The following is a 21,973-nucleotide window of genomic DNA, read 5'->3' as shown; positions in this document are numbered from 1 at the left end:
ATCCATGTCATCCCTTCAAAGACCATCACTTAACACCAGCATCCATGTCATCCCTTCAAAGACCATCACTCAACACCAGCATCCATGTCATCCCTTCAAAGACCATCACTCAACACCAGCATCCATGTCATCCCTTCAAAGACCATCACTCAACACCAGCATCCATGTCATCCCTTCAAAGACCATCACTCAACACCAGCATCCATGTCATCACTTAAAGACCATCACTCAACACCAGCACCCATGTCATCACTTCAAATACCATCACTCAACACCAGCATCCATGACATCTCTTCAAATACCATCACTCAACACCAGCATCCATGTCATCCCTTCAAAGACCATCACTCAACACCAGCATCCATGTCATCCCTTCAAAGACCATCACTCAACACCAGCATCCATGTCATCATTTCAAATACCATCACTCAACACCAGCATCCATGACATCTCATCAAAGACCATCACTCAACACCAGCATCCATGTCATCCCTTCAAATACCATCACTCAACACCAGCATCCATGTCATCACTTAAAGACCATCACTCAACACCAGCACCCATGTCATCACTTTAAATACCATCACTCAACATCAGCATCCATGTCATCCCTTCAAAGACCATCACTCAATACCAGCATCCATGTCATCACTTCAAATACCATCACTCAACACCAGCATCCAGGTCATCACTTCAGATACCATCACTCAACACCAGCATCCATGTCATCACTTCAAATACCATCACTCAACACCAGCATCCATGTCATCACTTAAAGACCATCACTCAACACCAGCATCCAGGTCATCACTTCAAATACCATCACTGAACACCAGCATCCAGTGAGGAAAGCCGGGGAAATTATTTTTCTTTAAAAACCTAACCTTTATGCAAAATACAAAACTGTAGAGCGCCACCTGAAAGGAAAAATGCACCTATTTCTAACATAGGTACAAAGGGAGATAAATCTTGTATTAATGGGGGTGTGCATTACATTACTTGTGATGGCAACTAGGGGTGAAATGATACACCTCTGCCATGTATTAATTTAATTCATGATACACAGCCTATGATAAGACACATTATTGATACACATATAACTTGATGGGTTTTTTTCATCTTTAGAAGGTCTCTCCATTGTGTGGTGGTGCTGTTTTGTATGTGTTGACATATTGGTTTTATTTCTAGTATGCAGGTTACAGACAGACTTAGCATCTATTTATATACCATTCTTATCCTTGACAAGACTTTTGTAAAAACTTTCCAAACAAACAGACTACCTGTCAGTGATATTAATTCAACCTTTGAGGGCCTTTCAGGCATCTCCATTTGACTATTCTTGGACGCCCTTTGTTTTGTACATGTATTCACTTAAATTTGGAAGGCATTATGGTGTTAACTTCAAAACAGAAGGAATAGTGCAAGTTCCCTGTGCAAGGAAAATCTTTAAGAACAGGTCCGAGTATAAAGTGGAGATGACTAACAACCAAACCCTTCACTCTTACTTCCAGCAGATGCAAAACAACAGCCATGGACAAAAACTTTTTTATGTGAATGAAAAGAGAAATTATTAAAAACACCTACACTTTTTCTACAAATTAACAAGGTGACAATTACTCATGCAGTTTAGAATCTGCCCCTTTAGACTGCTTTATTACTGGCCATTCTAAAACAATTTAAACCACTGTATGTACTGGCCATTCTTATACCATTTAGACCACTGTATGTACTGGCCATTCTAATACTAATTAGACCACTGTATATATTGGTCACATTTTTTAAGAAACCAAAATATCTGGTTCTAACATTGTTGACTCAGGGAAAGTTCTACTGTACTCATCTCTAGCTTATTATTATTATTTTATTATTATTATTATTATTATTATTATTATTATTATTATTACTGCTGCTGTTTTATTGTATTGATGGTTGTTATTGTTGAAGCTACTGCTGCAGTTGTTTATGTTGATGATAATGAATTTGCTGTTTTGGAAAGGAGGAGGAGGAATTTTATTGAAATGTTTTTTCCTTACAGGGAACTTGATGACGTTGACACAGCTGAAATGACCATAGTAAGCATACAATAAATTCATATTTCACCTTTTTTCTTGCCTACAAAGTGTTGGCATGACAACACAGGTACCATTTTTCTGACAGTTGTGTTATTGGTGTAGACAGCAAAGTAACATCTCCATATTCAGCCACTTTTGTCTGGAAGTTTCACCTGTATATTCATGAAACATGAAACTTTATCACCTTGATGGGTACTACTCCATCCTAGTATAATGAGGTCATGGTAACCTAATTTGTTTGTTTTAATGTGTTATTTATGTTAAGTATTTGGCACCATTTATATGACACCTTTGCTTGCATAGTCATAAAACTTTAAATGTGCATTCATATGAAAAGTAGATCACAATATCTTACTTTTCTAGCTTAAGAGAAGTTTGAAACCTTAAAGTAACCTCTTAATGATCAGCTTGCACATGCATTGTCTATCTTATTTCATATAGGCTATTTTTAGACTAAGCATAAATAGAACACTCTTGCTATACAGTGAATTTTGATATGGTATTCAATTTATTATTGTGCCTGTAAAATAATGTATATGTAAATGTTTATAATGAAATCTTCTGCGAAAGTTCTTGGTCACTATATATTTTACACCAAAAGCAGAGACACTATCTAACTGTGATGAAAATTTGATGACAGATCCCCCTACATCTTTCAAAATGGGAGTCTGCATAAGTAATTGATCCATACTTGGAAATCTGATATATTTTCTTTACATTGCCATTTTCAGTCAATACAGCATCTCAATACAGAGACAATCCATGTATTAAGACGCAGATTTCTTCTCATGTGTAATAGGGTAAGATTTTTTTAAATCACATAAAAAATTATGTACAATATTGTTTTAAGATTTCATTGCTAACCTATCTGACTCAATAAAATTTAAGTTAATCAAAAATCAAAAAATGTTCAATAAGAATTTGGCTTAAAAAATAGTTTGGAAGCATAGTTAAAGAAAATAAGCCATGATAAATTGCTTTTTACTGTTTCATCACTTGCATTCATTTCATTCCATAAATTGAAAGCATGAAACAGTTTGAGTTCAATAATTTCCCAGGAGGTGCAAATAGATTTTGGTGTTTGATGGCATAGTTACACAAACAGGTTTAGTTTGGTGTGTTTTGACACAACTACAAAAGTAGCTTTAGTTTGGTATTTTTTGACACAGATACACAAGTAGATTTGGTTTGGTATTTTACAACACAGCTGCAAAAGTAGGTTTGGTTTGTTGTTTTATGACATGGCTACACAGTTAGGTTTGGTTTGATGTTTTATGCCAAAATTACAAAAGTAGGTTTGGTTTGGTGTTTTACAATACAACTATACAACTAGGTCTGGTATGGTGTTTTACAACACAGCTACACAAGTAGGTTTGGTTTTGGTGTTTTGCAACACAGCTTCAGAAGTTGGTTTGGTTTGGTGTTTTATGACATGGCTACTCAAGTAGGTCTGGTATGGTGTTTTACAACACAGCTACACAAGTAGGTTTGGTTTTGGTGTTTTGCAACACAGCTTCAGAAGTTGGTTTGGTTTGGTGTTTTATGACATGGCTACTCAAGTAGGTTTGGTTTGGTGTTTTGCAACACAGCTACACAAGTAGGCTTGGTTTGGTGTTTTATAACACAGCAGTACAAATAGGTTTGGTTTTGTATTTTACAACATAGCTGTACAGATAGGTTTGGTTTAGTGTTTTACAACACAGCTACACAAGTAGGCTTGGTTTGGTGTTTTATAACATAGCTATACAAGTAGGTTGTTTTTTTTTTTGTTGTATGGCACAGTTACACAAGTGGGTTTGGTTTTGATGTTTTACAACACAGCAACAGAAGTAGGCTTGGTTTGGTGTTTTATAACACAGCAATACAAACAGGTTTGATTTTGTGTTTTATAACATAGCTACACAAGTAGGTTTGGTTTTGGTGTTTTACAACACAGCTACACAAGTAGGTTTGGTTTGGTGTTTTACAACACCGCTATGCCAGTAGGTTGGTTTTGGTATTTTATTACACAGCTATACAAGTAATTTTTTGTTTTGTTTTACGGCACAGTTACACACGTGATTTTGGTTTGATGTTTTACACCATAGCTATTAATAGGTTTGCTATGATGTTTTACAACACAGCTATACAAGTAAGTTTAGTTTGTTGTTTTATTGCACATCTATGCAATTAGGTTATTTAGTGCTGAGGTGATTGGAGCAAAGTGCCTTGTCCAAGAGGATACAACACAGTAACCAACCCAGGTTGATCCACTGGTAGGATTTGAACCAGCACCCTTTCCATCATGAGTCAATCACACTAACCATTTCATTACCATGGCTCATCTTGCCATTAGTTGCCTCTTGAGACATGCAGGAGAGTGTTTACGGCCTATCCTAAATCCATGAGCCAAAAGAGGGATAAAATAAGTCCAATCAATGATTGAATAATACTTGTACATATATCTGATATTTTGTTTTTCTTTTGAAAAATTATGAAATTTAATTTATGTATTCCTCTTTAATGCAGATATTGGTTGATTCATGCAGGTATTGGTTGATTCATGCAGATATTGGTTGATTCATGCAGGTATTGGTTGATTCATGCAGGTATTGGTTGATTCATGCAGATATTCGTTGATTCAATGCCATAGATATATCCTTAAAACTACAAATCAGTTTTTATGCTGAGCCATCAAGCCAAGATGTATTCCTTTGCCATATCAAACAAATTAGTGTATCCTGGCTTGGAGCAAGCCATGCATGTAATTGTTCTATTTCTTTCATACTTATATTTCTGCACTTTTCACATTTACGAAATCTACAGTATTAATACAATTTATAACTGTTGTTATTGATGAATGTTTCATTTGTTGCATCTGAAAAATTCACACATAATTAAAAATCCACAACAGCCATTTGGTGCGATTAAAATGTATACACTACTGAAATTATTTTTCAGTTAAAAAATATTAATTTCTTGAAGAAGGTGCTGCCTGATGGGATGTGGAGGCATTCCCTCCCATACTACTAGGGTGATCTAATCTTCCCCGGTTCCCTGACCATTTTCATTATCTTTGTAACTTATCAAAGGGAATTGATCTTCATTAATTTTTTTCAACTGATCACCATGTCTTGTCAGTGCAAAGTTTATGTACCTCCACCATTGCAGCTTCTGTTTTGGTCATGTGACATTTAACAACTTCCATTTTTAGAGTGGTTATATTGTTACAGCCTATTGTTGCAGTGGGTGTACTGCTTTTTAGACTACATTAATGTTTAATGTAGCCAGATTTCAAATGACCATATTCTTTCATGCAGTTTATATGAGATCTCAGGCATTTAAAACCATATTAATTTCTGAAACTACACAAAATAGTTTTGAAACACCTGAGTATATTTGATTTACTTTTATTCAAGACTGACTGGAGTATAATGCCATAGTAAATAGTTACATATTGTGTGTGCAATGTGTAACAGTTTGATGGAAAATATCCATATGCAGATTGGATATCCATATTGCAAATATTATTTAATGTACTGTATATATTCACTTATAAGTCGAATCAAACTGCAAATAACATAGACCCGGATCTTCCACAACATAATGTATGTGCAGATCAAGGTTTGTGTTGCTTGTTCTACTGATTACTCCAGACAAGCTGCATAGACCCAGATCTGCCAGGACATTATAGCATGGCAGATCTGGGTCTGTGCAGTTTGCATTTGGACTCTACTTATAAGCTAGTATATATAGTATGCAATAAATATTAAAAATACATGGAAGCCATAAGGCTGTGATGCATTCATATGCCATATCCTAAGAGTCAATTCCTGACATTGGAATAAAGCAGGAATGCAGTTTTGTATTTATTACATACACTGTCTTTACACTTTCCAAATACCATATATACTAGCTTATAAGTCAAGTCAGATTGCAAACAACACAGATCCTGATCTGCCATAGCATAATGCATCTGCAGATAGGGTCTGTGTTGTTTGTTTTACTGATCACTCCTAATAAACTGCATGGAGCCAGATCTGCTGGTGCTTTGTGTGACTTAAGATCAGGGTCTGTGCAGTTTGCAGTTGGACTCATTTTAAAAGTGAAAATATATATTATATTTTATATACAATGTAAATGGAATCTAAAGCAATATGAGACTCTTAGAAGTTCAGCTCCCTGCTTCTGAGAATATCAAGTGCAGACATCAGAGAAAAGTGGGGTGTTTGATGTGCAAGTACAGATTGGACATCGATAGCAAATGCCAGATTGGACATCAATAGCAAATGCCAGATTGGACATCAATTGCAAATGCCAGATTGGACATCAATAGTAAATGCCAGATTGGACATCAGTAGCAAATGCCAGATTGGACATCAATAGCAAATGCCAGATTGGACATCGATAGCAAATGCCAGACTGGACATCAATAGCAAATGCCAGATTGGACATCGATAGCAAATGCCAGATTGGACATCAATAGCAAATGCCAGATTGGACATCAATTGCAAATGCCAGATCATCCATGTAAGATGAAATGGATACATAGTAAAAAAAATTGGATGGGAAATTTGGATATGCAGATTAAACATCAGTAGTGAATGCCATGCAAAAGTAATAAATGTCTGTACCATATTTGATGGCCATATTCAAATCAATTATGCAGTCTTGCACTATCAGTCTAATGAACATTTTCTCATTAAAAATATTGCAGAAAATTAACTATTAGAAAAGAATTTTATTTTAATTTACCCCTGTATAATCACTCCTTTTTATCATTTAGTGATTCAAGGATATCCTATTAACAAGATTAAATAGTATTTTGGTATTTCTTCTACTGTATATACTCACTTATGAGTTAAACTGCAACTGCACAGACCCAGATTTGCTGTCACATGGTGCACTGGCAGATCTGGATCTGTGCAGTTTGTTAGAAGTAATAGGTAGAACAAACAACATAGATGAATTCTTTGAAAATGACTCCAAAACATGCTTGTTTACCATATATTCTTGCATATAAGTCAAGTCAAACTGCAAATAACAAAGATCCTGATCTGACATAGCATAATGTACCTGCAGATCTGGGTCTATATTGTTTGTTGTACTGATTGCTTCTAACAAACTGAACAGACCCAGATCTGCTGGTGCATTATGTGGCAGCAGATTTGGGTCTGTACATTTTGCAGTTGGACTCGACTTAAAAGCGAGTACACTACTGTATGTAGTTATTACCAGACAGTGCGTTGGATGATGGTGTCTATATAGCTTTGGAGACATACTTATTGGTCCTATTGCAAGATGCATATGTTGATTGACATGCTGAATTTTGCAGTTATGTACTTTATATTTCTTGCCAATATTAATTTTATAATGAATGTTGTATCTCCACATTAGTCACCATAACGGCTAATATTATCAGTAACTGCAAATGTCGATACAAATTTTTTTCAGTATGAGGAGATTGATGCCAGTGGCTTGCAACAGATTCTTAGTTACCGAGAACCCACAACTTCCAGTGCTATCTGCTGTTCACCAGAACCAGAACGTAAGTATATTGACAAAATTAGGTTAAATCTTGAATTGAAAAAAAACCCAGAAAAAACAAGGGTGATAGAATCAGGGCAACCAGGGGCATAGGAGGGCAAGAATCACAGAATCCAGGTGTGGGCTAGGGCACCCCAATCTGAAGTGTTATATTTCATGGGCAGAAAAGCTGCTTTGTCTAGCTTTTGTCCATGTAAAATGAGTTCAAGGGTGCAGTTTTCCTATCCCACACCAGTAAACATGTTTTTTATATATATTTTCCTCACATTGCTATGTCCAGACATTGGGGTTAAACAAAATGGTGCCTCACTGGTACACTTAAGGCCTTAAAAGGTAAAAAAAATTAATTTGAAAGTTTTGATCTTAAGGAAGAATATAATATATTTGGTTTACATTGAAAAATTTAGAAACTGAAGAGATGTGGTTAAAAGACATAACTTAGGATCCTATATTATACTATTAGAAAAAAAGACAATATTATGCTCATTACACTACCATGATGATGATGATGATGATGATGATGATGAGTTGTGATAAGAAATTTCCTCATGGCTTTCCTCTTGGAAAATTTCATGCCTAGATAAAATTAAGGGTGAGGGCGCAATTTTTTATGTAATTTTCTTGGTCTCCTGATTTACATGTACATGCTTGCAGTGCCCTAAAGCAATATTAATTTATTGTGATAACTGATTTTACTAAATGTAAAATGCATTGAAAATTGTTTTTTTCTTCTCAAAACTTTGCACTTTGGTACTTTTGTTATTTCTTTTTGATGATCAGTGACATTCCATGATCAGTTTTTTCCATGATCAGTTCTTTTCCATGATCAATGACATTCCATGAGAATTTCTTTTCCATGATTAATGACATTCTATGATCAGTTCTTTTCCATGATCAATGACATTCTATGTTCAGTTCTTTTCCATGATCAATGACATTCCATTATCAATTCTTTTCCATGATCAATGACATTCCATGATCAGTTCTTTTCTGTGATCAATGACATTCCATGATAAGTGACATTTTATGATCAATGATGTTTCCATATCAGTTCTTTTCCATGATAAGTGACATTCCATTATCAGTCAAATTCCATGATCAGTGATGTTCCATGATCAGTTCTTTTCCATGATCAGTGACATTCCATGTTCAGTTCTTTTCCATGATCAATGACATTCCATTATCAATTCTTTTCCATGATCAATGACATTCCATGATCAGTTCTTTTCCATGATTGGTTCTTTTCTATGATCACTCACATTCCATGATAAGTGACATTTCATGATCAATGATGTTCCATGATCAGTTCTTTTCCATGATCAATAATGTTCCATGATCAGTTCTTTTCCATGATCATTGACATTCCATGATCAGTCAAATTCCATGATGAATGATGTTCCATGATCAGTTCTTGTCCATGATCAATGACATTCCATGATCAGTGACATTCCATGATCAGTGATGTTCCATGATCAATGATATTCCATGATTAGTTCTTTTCCATGATCATTGACATTCCATGATCAGCGACATTCCATGATCAGTGATGTTCCATAATCAATTTTTTTCCATGATCAATAACATTCCATGATCAGTGACATTTCAGGATCAATGACATTCCATGATCAGTTCTTTTCTATGATCAATGACATTCTCTATGTTTGTTACCTTCAGTTCTCCCTTAATGGAAATTCTGTCATATACTCACAATGTTCCTACATGACAGTAAACAGAAACATTTTTACATTATATGCTTCTATTATTTTTAAAGAATATAACAATGATGCAAGAATTTCCCCAACAATTTATTACATATAAATTTTGTTCTACCAACCTTTTACCTTTTTTCCCACCACCTGTTCTTTGTTCCATCTATTTCTGTCTCTTTAGTTTTCTTTGGAGAACAAATTGAGTAAAATACAGAAATATCTGACAAATTTCCAAAATATTTTCTTTATTTAGAATGTAAACCAATACTGAGCATTAGAATAAGTTATTTATGCAAACAAAAGAATTTTTAATTTTCTTTTTTAATTGTTTAAACTTTATAGAACATACCTGTGTATTGATACACAAATTTCAACCATGCAGGATTTGCAGAATGAAATTTCTAGGTGAAAGTTGGTTCTCCATCTGTAAAATTTTGTAAACCTGATTTAGATTAAATACAATCAGAAGTTTAACCTGAATGAGAATTTTGCATTAAATTACACCTCACCCACTCCTGAAAAAAATAAATATTTGACTTGACTAACTCTTACTGAGATAGAGCAAGTACATGTAGGTATTTTGTTTGACCTACCATATATACTCGCTTATAAGACAAGTCCAACTGCAGACTGCACAGACCCAGATCTTCCATCTTATAATACACTGGTAGATCTGGGTCTGTTCAGTTTTTTAGGATTAATCAGTAGAACAAACTAGATAGACCTGATCTGCAGGCACATTATGCTATGACAGCAGCATCTTTGTTTTTTGCAGTTTGACTTGACTTATAAGCAAGTAAATACTGTATGCTATTAAGTGATGGGACAATGAAATCAAGTTTATGATCGTAATGGTGATGGTAGTGTCATGTTATGATATTATGTTCAGTTATTGCTAAGTCGTATACAAGTGGATGGATATCATGGCAGGATTTACAGTTTTGTTCAGCCAGACTTTCGTGAGGCTCCACCAGACTTCTGGCATATTAAAATACTTTATTGGTTGCAATTATTGATACAATGGTCCAATTTTTAAGAAGTGAACCAACAAAGACATTTTGTCTAAACATTTATCTTACCATACTCTCAGGAATAAAAATAGTCAAAATTCTGTTGTACCATCTGTACTTGCTTATAAGTCAAGTCCAAGTGCAAAACAACGTAAACCCTAATCTGCATTCCCTTGATCATGTGTTGGCAGTTCAGGGTCTATGTTATTTGTTCTACTGATTACTCCTAACAAACTGCATAGACCCAGATATGCTGGCACATTATTTAGTGAAAGCTGTGGGTCTGTGCATTGGATTTGACTTATAAGTGAGTATAGATGGTATGGTAAACTGAAAAGGATATTATTTACCATTACTGTAAGCAGATCCCAATGCAGGAGGCATATTTCAATCAGTCAGTGAAACTGCCCATCTTCATTTGAAATATGATGTCATCTCACAATGAGATATTTACATGACTTTGTCTCATCATTAGAAAACCCTTGTTCTGGCAGTACATGAAAAATCAGTTTATTTACAAGACCCTTGTTTGGCAAAGGTCTCATGGAGCCATATGAGAGGTCTGGTTGAATGAGATTAGGTTTATATTTGGCAGAACTGTTTTTATTATTGTCAAAGCAAAAACATATGAAAAACATATCTATGTATATTGTATTTTCTCTCATGTTTTATCTTCTTTTCCATTTTCTTCCTTACTCCACAGGTAACATATTTTGGGGTATGGATGTAATAATTTAAGCATGGCATCCATCTAATCAAATGTGGGTTATTCAATTACTGACAATTTTGTTTTGTCTGCATGGTGGAAATGAAACAAAGTGAGTTACATAACAGGCATAGTGTATCATGAAAAAGTCTAATTGGATGAAATAGGCCTTCATTAGCAATTGACCCTGTATAGGTCTCACTTTTTGGTTTTGTCTGCATGGTGGAAATGAAACAAAGTGGGTTAAGTGCTATACATAGCATACCTGAACAAAACCTTCATTGTATGAAATAGGCCTTCGTTAGCAATTGACCCTGTATAGGTCTCACTTTTTGGTTTTATCTGCATGGTGGAAATGAAACAAAGTGGGTTAAGTGCTATACATAGCATACCTGAACAAAACCTTCATTGGATGAATAGGCCTTCATTAGCAATTGACCCTGTATAGGTCTCACTTTTCCAGCAGTGATGGTAACAAAAATTGTCTCAGCAAACTACATGGATCTTTAGACATTAACTTCATGCAATCAAGACAGATTTTTGTGTGTAATTCACTAATGTTCTTTGTAAAAAAAATAATTTCTTGTGGTTTTCTACTGAATTTATTTATACTGTATGTACTTGCTTATAAGTCAAGTCCAACTGCAAACAACATAGACCCTGATGCTCCACTGCATAATATGCCTGTAGATAAGGATATTAAATATTTGCTGTACTGTTTAATCCTTACAAACTGCACAGACCCAGATCTGCTGGTGCGTTATGGGACAACAGATCTGGGTATATGCATTTCGCAGTTGGAATCAATGTATAAGTGGGTACATAACAGTATTTAATCAAATATTAATATTTGTAATGAAAAAAATTATCATGTATAGAAATTGTATGACATATTAATCATATATTGTTTGCTTGGAAAAGAGGTGTAATATAAGTTTCTATGTCAGGGATGCAGTGCTGAAACCTTTGAAGCATGGATCATACTTGATTCAAACCTTATAAGCATGCATTATAATAGATTCAAACCTAATAAGTATAGATCATACTTGATGCAATCCCTAGAAGTACAGATCATATTGGATTCAGTCCTTATAAGCATATATCATACTTGATTCAATCCTTGTATATACATGTATAGATCATACTCAAGCCTTAAAGGCATATATCATACTTGATTCAGTCCTTGTATATTCATGTATAGATCATATTCAAGCCTTAAAGGCATATATCATACTTGATTCAATCATTGTATGTACATGTATAGATCATACTCAAGCCTTATAAGCACATATCATATTTGATTCAGTCCTTGTATGTACATGTATAGATCATACTCAAGCTTTAAAGGCATATATCATACTTGATTCAGTCTGTGTATGTACATGTATAGATCATATTCAAGCCTTATAAGCACATATACTTGATTCAATCATTGTATGTACATGTATAGATCATACTCAATCCTTATAAGCACGTATCATACTTGATTCAGTCCTTGTATGTACATTGTGACCCTGCTATAACACGGTAGTTGGGAGCCATAGAATCCAACTGTGTTATGAACCGAACCGTGTTATAAGCAACCAAGTCAGTAAGCTGAAGAAAATGTACCCCCCCCCAAAAAAAAAAAAAAAAATTGGGGATGGGGGTGGGTAATAAATGTGGGCAGTAAAATATGTGCTTCGTTGGCACAGTTGCCATCTTGAATTGATGCATATTAAATGAGAAATACTCTTGTAGTGAAAACAGAAGACATAATATAATAGTTTACTTTATTTAGAGAACCATGAATTGGTACATATACATGAATCCTGTTTATATATAAATGTCTAATGTATAGCATGAATAGAGTATCAACACCATGTACTCACCTGTGAACCTCATCATATACATTGAATCCACAATACAAATGATTCCATCGAAAATATGCACATGCACAGCTTTAAAATATTCAATGATTTTGTAACAGGTCATATTGGTCTGAGTTCAGTGGAAAAACATAGCACAATCACATAACAAATGATGAAACACATTTACTTTAAAGTACGTTCCAAGTCGGTAAAAGTTAGTTTGCGTTTTAAGCCCCCATTGGTAGTGTTCATAAGCACAAAATTTCTCCTACAAAAAGGAAACTTTCACAGCACAGTTAACGTGTTCCAGTCACGTCGGAAAATGCAAAAATCCATCAGATTCCATCACTTTTATTTAAGTTTGGTACTCACTTCCTTTGAAGAAAAGTTCTTTGCTGTTATTGAAAGATTGTAGTTGGCTTTCTTTGATGAAGGGTGCATGCGCTATTGAAGTCACCACTAAAGGACAGCTTTGGAGAACCAAACAAATGCCCATTTCTTATTGTGGCGGCAGCATCAAATAATTGTATTGCATGATTGAGACTGGTATTTTTTCATTTGCTGAGCACGTTTTCATAACAGTCAGTGCTTCAAAGGTAATATGTTTCCTATGAAATTTCAGCAATCTATTTTATCTGGGTACATTTTTAAAAAGGAATTGGCCGTCGTTTAGACTATTCTAGTCACTGTCCCTCCATGCCTACTGAATAAACCAATAAGTAAGATGTGTTTTTTGTTTTTCTTCCATTTGTGGTAGCAGCGTCATGCTGCCTTCCATGCATGCGTCTGAAAATTAACAAAGGGTCAACAGACGATAGAGATGCAGGTGTTCTGATGATAGGGATTATTACAGAAAACGTGAGCATTCTGATGAACTTAATTATGAGTGAAAAGAAGAGGAATTTTACTTACCATCCACGTACAAATATCAGTCTTTGTAAATATATTAATTACTAGCGATCGGCCGAAAATCCGATGAAAGATAGATTACGAGACAATGCCTCGCCCGGTTGATCTCCATTACCAGAAATGTCAACAACAAAAAAGCGGATATTTCACAACATACAGAACTCATGCTAGATTTCAGGATAAGCAGATTATGATATAACAATGTACTGTTTAGATGGTTTGTCTGTATGGACAAAGAATTTGTTTATGTAACAATATATAAATTTCAGTGCATTTTATAGCCAGTTTGCGGCTTCCTTTCATGGGGCCTCTGAATTTCTGCACTCCAAACCAATGGTTGTATATAAAAGTTTAAACAGCCAACAATGTTGCCAACAAATAAAAAAGCCACATCGTATGTTTTGCAGCCAATAAGGAAAAACAATCCAAGTTTGCGACATTGGCGAAGACCTACGCGATCCCAGAATAAACTTTTTATGCGTTTTTTCTTCTTTTTACTTTTAAGAAGAAAGAAAAAAGTACTTTTTGGTGTACGAGAAAAATACTTTTTCGTGTACGAGAAAAATACATATAAAATTTCAGGAGTCAAGCCACGATCGTCTTGTTTTATTCATACGCGATCTCTTCCCCAAAATGATAAGCAACGTTTTACTTTTTTTTTCTTCATAATACTTTAGAATTTTTTTGTGCTCAAGAAAAATACATGTATTTGAAATTTCAGGAGCCATGCCATGACCGCGTTATATCCAAATTCGCATTATAATGGAGTGCGCTATAGCGAGGTCACACTGTACATGTATAGATCATATTCAAGACTTATAAGAATATATCATACTTGATTCAGTCCTTGTATGTACATGTGTAGATCATATTCAAGCCTTATAAGAATATATCATACTTGATTCAGTCCTTGCATGTACATGTGTAGATCATATTCAAGCCTTATAAGAATATATCATACTTGATTCAGTCCTTGCATGTACATGTGTAGATCATATTCAAGCCTTATAAGAATATATCATACTTGATTCAGTCCTTGTATGTACATGTATAGATCATATTCAAGCCTTATAAGAATATATCATACTTGATTCAGTCCTTGCATGTACATGTGTAGATCATATTCAAGCCTTATAAGAATATATCATACTTGATTCAGTCCTTGTATGTACATGTATAGATCATATTCAAGCCTTATAAGAATATATCATACTTGATTCAGTCCTTGTATGTACATGTATAGATCATATTCAAGCCTTATAAGAATATATCATACTTGATTCAATCCTTGTATATACATGTATAGATCATACTCAAGCCTTATAAGCATAGATCATACTTGATTCAAAACTTCATTCTGACCAAATTCCTAACCCTTTCATAGTTTCCACTCCCAGTTCAAAACATTACATACAATTTCAGTAATTATCTTAATGTTTGTGAATAGTAATAGTTAATTTTTAAAACCAATTGATGAACTGGTATGCCCCCCTCCAAACAAAATCCAAACCACTCCTTGTCTTTATTATAATTATCATGGTTCATCCAGTATCTAACTGTGGACAGCCTTGACTTACATTTGCCATCACATATAGCAGAATGACCCTTTACAACTTCAAACACAAAAAAATAATAAAAAATGTTCAAGCTTCTAAATTTCTCCATTTTGAATGATTTTAATATCAATGTTTGTTAATTTATCAGAAATGTCCATATAACGATTGCTAAAACTCTTGAAAAAAATCAGAGAACAGAAAAATAAGAGATCTGTGTTTTATCTGACCCTGACTGTGACTAAAATACCATGTGTACTGTAGATTAGTCCCAGTTACTGGTGATCCACAATTAAATCAGTAAGTAAATAAATTCATCGATGAAGAAATAAATGGATATTTTGTTTCTAATAATATAAGTAAACAGTTACGATAACAGTAGATGATGTATTTTATTCATGTTAACCATGATTCTTATTATGTTTTTTCATGTTCACAAGCATAATTACTTTCAATATCAGTGGCATGATTCAATAAACAGATTAACCTAGCTTTCAATAACTGTGGCATAACTCAAACAAGCTTTTTAATGAAGTAGTTTAACTCAAGAAAAAGATTATTCCCACATACAATAACAGTGGCATAACTCAAGCAACAGATTATTCTAGCTAACAATAACAGTGGCATAAATCAGGCAAAAGATTATTCTAGCTAATAATAACAGTGGCATAACTCAAGCAACAGATCATTCTAGCTAAAAATAACAGTGGCATAACTCAAGCAATAGTTTTATTATCAGTATAATAAACATCCTTTTGTTTTTTCCAAAGTGTCAATTCTGTTGTAAACATTGCTTGAGGGTGTTACTGTTGTTAAAAATTACAAAGCACTTTGCTACATTTACCCACTGTCAACTTTCGTGCAGTACATGCTGGCTTTTATATGGTAAAGGGGACAGCTTTGTATATTGCAGTTGGAGTGGCTACCTTAGAAGTTGTTGTTGTTGTTGTTGTTGTGGGGTTTAATGCCATTTTTCAGCACATGATAGGCTATACATGGCGGCCAGTATTAATGGTGGAGGAAGAACCCAGGAAAATCCCGGAAAGAACCACCGACCCACGAGAAGCTACTGGCAAGCTTTCTCACATACCCACATTGGCTGAATCTTAGACTCGAACCGCCGCAGACAGAGGTGAGATGGCAGTGATCCGCAATGAAGAGCACTTTAGACCACTCGGCCACTCGGGGCCCCCTACCTTAGAAGTAACAGTCTGAGCCCTGAGCCGGAATAAAGAAACTGTCAAGCCAATGATTGACAGGTTACCCTTGGTTAAAGATGTGTTACCTTGTCATGCCTTTTAACCTGCAAACATTGTTATCCAATGTCATTGATATCAGATGTACATGAATTTGTGTCCCCAGATTTATGTTTTATGAAACTTTGTCATAGCAATACTAATTTTTACTTGGTTCATTAGCATATGGAATGATACAGAGTCAGTCAGAAACTTTACCCAAATGATGACGTTATCAGTCTCTTTCCTTTGCATATTATTTCCTATTAGTTTTATGTCAAAGCACAGCAAAGAAGTGTTGGTTGATTTCATGCCAAAATGATGTCACTAATGATGTCAGAATACACTGCACATTGATCTTGTATTTTTCCCTACTGACCAGCATGGTCTCATGCAAGGTTATTTCATGACTCACTTTTGACCAATCAAAAGCAAGAAGAAACTAGTCATATATTGGAATGAAATGAGTATCTAAATGGAATAGTGATTATTATACTGATCCACTAAAATGTTCAACTTAACAATTATATGTTTATGAAGAACTTTAAACATTGTCATTTCAATCAAATTAGATATTGGTGAAGATCTGGAATGTACCATTATGACTATCCATTAGTCAGGACCCTGCATTGAAATACAAAGACCCAGTGAAGATTGGAACTGTACCATTATGACTATCCATTAGTCAGGACCCTGCATTGAATTACAAAGACCCCGTGAAGATCTGGAATGTACCATTATGACTATCCATTAGTCAGGACCCTGCATTGAATTACAAAGACCTATTGAAGATCTGGAATGTACCATTATGACTATCCATTAGTCAGGACCCTGCATTGAAATACAAAGACCCAGTGAAGATCTGGAATGTACCATTATTAATCTGTCCACTGGAATGTACCATTATTAATCTGTCCACTGGAATGTACCATTATTAATCTGTCCAACCTCTTGTAATTACCATAGCTTTGCAAATCTTGTACATACTTGGATATAATTTCATAGCTGATTTGCCTATTACATGTAGATGAGCATTTTAGAGGTTTCATCTTTGCAACTCCAATTTTAGTATTGTTATTGCCCTTTTTCCATGAATCTTAAATCTCCTTGCAGAAGTAAATTTGTTGTCAACACAGCTCAGAACCATTCAACATATTCAGATATGCTTTGGTATGGATATGTTCTGTATAATCTAGATGCATCTTTGCGGGTTGTGTTTGATCAACTCAAATTTGGTGAGAGTTATGTCTGAACTGCTCATAGAAGGTTGCCTGTAAACATCATAGCTCAAGAACCATTCAACATATTCTAGGCAATTTGGGCATGAGCATTGTCCCATTTCCTTACATGTTCCTTTTACAGGTTTAGTCTCATCTACTTAGGAAGGAGTTATGGCCCTTGTGAACAAATTCTTGTCTTCAAATAGAACAACCTTATCATATGTCTTTTAACTGGGTTCAGTAAATGCTACCTACTATCATAGGATAATCAGTGAAAATTAAAAACCCAGAGAGAGCTTACACAATTTTTTTCTTCTCCAGAATAAAATATGATTCATTAAATAATGAGGATATAATGTTTTATATGTATATAATATTGTCTAATAACAAATATACATCAATTTTATAAGTGCTGTTATACTGTTGAAATGTAGCTTGTGCAATTTATCTTAAACTCATAATTTTTTACTTTATTCTGACAAAGTCACATTCATTATATGACATCTATTATGCAGAAGGGAATATTTATAATGGAATTTGCTGGCTTTCATCTGACAAAATTAAAATTCTAAATATTGGAAAAATTATTTGAATTTGAAAGATTCTGTTTTAAAAATACTGGTAGTTCAACTTATTTGTAAAGGATTTACAATAATTTGCCAGATCAGGGTCAATATTTTATTTTTAAACAGTCCTGACCCTAAAATAAGGGTACATGTAATTATATAGAAAGTATGGAAAAAGAATCTTGCTCCAAGAAAAATGGTAATTACATAGAAAGTACGGAGAAATAATCCTGTCCCTAAATTAAAGATTATTATATAGATAGTTTGGAAAAAGAATCCTGTCCATAATATTAGGGTCATTATATAGAAAGTATGGGAAAAAAATCATGCCCCAAGAAAAAGGATACTTATATAGAAAGTATGGGAAAAGAATCATGCCCCAAGAAAAAGGTAATTACATATAAAGTATGCAAAAAGAATCCAGCCCAAGAAAAAAGGGTCATTACATAGAAAGTAAGGAAAAAGAATTATGTCCCTAAAATAAGGGTCTTTACATAGAAAATATGGACAAGCAATCATGTTCATAAAGTAAGAGTTATTAAATAAAATGTATTGGAACAGATTCATCCCTAAATTAAGGGTGATTACATAGAAAGCACAAAAAAAGAATCCTGCCCTAAGAAAAAGAGTCACTGCATAGAAAGCATGGAAAAAAGAATCTTGCCCATAAAATAAGGGTCATTACAGAGAAAGTACAGAAAAAATAATCTTGTGCGTAAAATAAGGGTCATTACAGAGAAAGTGCAGAAAAAGAATCTGGTACATAAAATAAGGGTCATTACAGAGAAAGTACCGAAAAAGAATCCTGCACATAAAATAAGGGTCATTACAGAGAAAGCACAGAAAAAGAATTCTGTACATAAAATAAGGGTCATTACAGAGAAAGTACAGAAAAAGAATCCTGTACGTAAAATAATGGTCATTACAGAGAAAGTACAGAAAAAGAATCCTGTACATAAAATAAGGGTCATTACAGAGAAAGTACAGATAAAGAATCCTGTACATAAAATAAGGGTTATTACTGAGAAAGTACAGAAGAAAGAATCCTGTCCAGAAAGATTATATTAGTGAATATTTAAAATGCATCAGATTTGCGTGGGTTGCAAATCACCAACTCTTCATGTCACATACCCAAAGAAAATAGTTAGTTATAGTAGTCTTTATTGATGGAAAGTCTCGTTTGAGATTGACTAGTGATTAAAGGAAGGAAGGAATGATAAACATGATAGAAAGATGAACATGTACCTTTGGTATAATAAACAATCAGAAAACACTTTCTATAATATATTCACTACAGTGTGGTCTGTGAGACCAAAAAATAGTAGTTACTGGTGTGGTGTTAGATGGATGATCACTGTACAAAGACAAATTACATAGTTAATTGGAGGCTACTATGACAATGGTGGCCATTATATAACGGTAGTTGTTATTTTTTATAGGTAGTCATTAGACTAGGCTTGCCTCAGTGTATATTTTAAGTGGTGCATACCCTCACAGTGCATTATGGTAGGAATGATGGTTTTCTTGGTAATTACATCGTAAAAGTTTACGAGCTGGTTACTTTATTACTTTACTTCAGTTTATTACAGCATCGTATAATTGTTAAAGTGAGTACTTTTCCAACGTATCTTTTGTAATTTATTATCTGCAGTATACACATGGTATAAATCAGTCACTATGCAATGTGATTGCTGGTATAAATCAGTCACTATGTGATGTGATTGCTGGCATAAATCAGTTACAATATGATGTGACTACAAGTATAGATCAGTCACTGTAAGATGTGACTGCTGGTATAAATCAGTCACTGTAAGATGTGACTGCTGGTATAAATCAGTCACTGTAAGATGTGATTGGCAGTATAAATCAGTCACTGTAGGATGTGATTGGCAGTATAAATCAGTCAATATATGATGTGATTGCTGTTATGAATCAGTCACTTTATGATTTTCTTGACTCCAGAAAGTCTTGGATCTATCTAGTAATTGAATTATGCTACAAACATAAAGCTTTCACAGATTTGATAATTCTTTGTTAAACTGATTTGATCATATTTGAAGGTCTCAACAAGTAACCACTGGCAATATTAGCTCACAAACTTGCACTATTCATTCAGGTGTCCCTCAAGGCTCTGTTTTAGGTCCTTTCCTCTTATGTAAATAATCCTCCATTAAGAAATTAATTCACAAAAAAGACAGATTTATTTGTTAATGATGCACCTTGTATACATCTAGTTCTGATCTTGAAGTTATCTTGACAAGATTGTGCTTAAAGTTCAAAGTGGGGGTGGGGAATGATGGATGGTATATCTGTAGCATGGAATCCATCCTATGTACAAGCTTTGTTTAAATGTGAACTTACTGAAGTAAATAAACCCACTTTTATTCACAGAAGAATGTAAACATAGACCGGTCTCCCCAATTGACTGAACTTTATTCAACCACAGCATATTTACACGGTAAATATGTGATGCAAGTCCGCCTCAAAAAGAGATTTGTGCTATATCTTCTGTACAATCTACTGTTCCAAATCAAATACTGCAAATATCCAGTCCCAAACACATTACATTACAGTAAATATGTGTATTTCTGCATCCAGTAATCTTCTTTTCACAAAAATATCACAAAAATGCAATGTTTAGTTGTGGTGTGGAATTTAAACATAAACACTGTCACTGCGTTGTTTATGTCAACTCAAACCAATACTGTTCACTGTATCAAACAATGTAACATCAAACACATTGGACATTTTGTGTTGACATATGTTTTGTCTTTTGTAAAATGTTGTTTATTTGGATGGATACTTATTCTTTGGTTTATAGTTATAAAAAATGTATAATATATTTTTACTATTTCAACTTTGTTTGGGACCTTTTTTTACCCACAAAATTGAAAGGTACATTGTCTGTCAGAATGTATCTAAATTACTGCTCACATAAACTTGCCATGCAGTGTATGAAAAAGTTAACACACTGGAATGTACCACTTACCAGCAATTGAAATAGTTAATATACCACAATGTACCACTTACTAGCAATAGAAATAGTTAATATTCCACAATATGCCACTTACTAGCAATAGAAGTAGTTAATATTCTACAATATGCCACTTACTAGCAATAGAAATAGTTAATATTCCACAATATGCCACTTACTAGCAATTGAAATAGTTAATAAATATACCACAATCCACCACTTACCAGCAATTGAAATAGTTAATATACCACAATACACCACTTACTAGCAATAGAAATAGTTAATATTCCACAATATGCCACTTACTAGCAATAGAAATAGCTAATATTCCACAATATGCCACTTACTAGCAATTTAAATAGTTAATAAATATACCATAATCCACCACTTACCAGCAATTAAATTAGTTAATAAATATACCACAATCCACCACTTACCAGCAATTGAAATAGTTAATAAATATACCACAATCCACCACTTACCAGCAATTGAAACAGTTTATATACCACAATGTACCACATGCAGCAATTCATGTTTAGCCTAAGTCTCATGATGGTAAATAGAAAATTGAAGGTGCTTGAACTCTTTTCTCCTGATAAAAGATTTTCATGTGACAAACATGCCATCATTGCCTTTACAAACA

The 21,973-nt window shown here is 34.1% G+C and overlaps 1 protein-coding gene across 6 annotated transcripts in view; it reads left to right on the top strand.

The window, feature by feature from the left end:
* The window catches only part of LOC149787644 (calpain-9-like), a 100,240-nt gene that overhangs the window by 62,873 nt on the left and 15,394 nt on the right, over positions 1-21,973 (top strand). For 3 of the 6 annotated variants that reach the window (XM_089973825.1, XM_089973826.1, XM_089973823.1), the window contains exons 14-17: positions 2,036-2,072; positions 2,804-2,872; positions 7,506-7,599; positions 11,021-11,035. In XM_089973825.1, coding sequence (XP_089829951.1) covers positions 2,036-2,072; positions 2,804-2,872; positions 7,506-7,599; positions 11,021-11,035 — 215 coding nt within the window. The remainder of the gene's footprint in view (positions 1-2,035; positions 2,073-2,803; positions 2,873-7,505; positions 7,600-11,020; positions 11,036-21,973) is intronic. The other 3 variants (XM_089973827.1, XM_089973824.1, XM_089973829.1) reach the window with 3 other exon arrangements.

Source organism: Sinohyriopsis cumingii, chromosome 11 (genome assembly GCF_028554795.1).
Source record: "Sinohyriopsis cumingii isolate HCF-2022 chromosome 11, ASM2855479v2, whole genome shotgun sequence".
In the NCBI taxonomy this organism is placed as follows: Eukaryota; Metazoa; Mollusca; class Bivalvia; order Unionida; family Unionidae; genus Sinohyriopsis; species Sinohyriopsis cumingii.
This window is presented reverse-complemented; position numbering and strand designations above follow the sequence as displayed.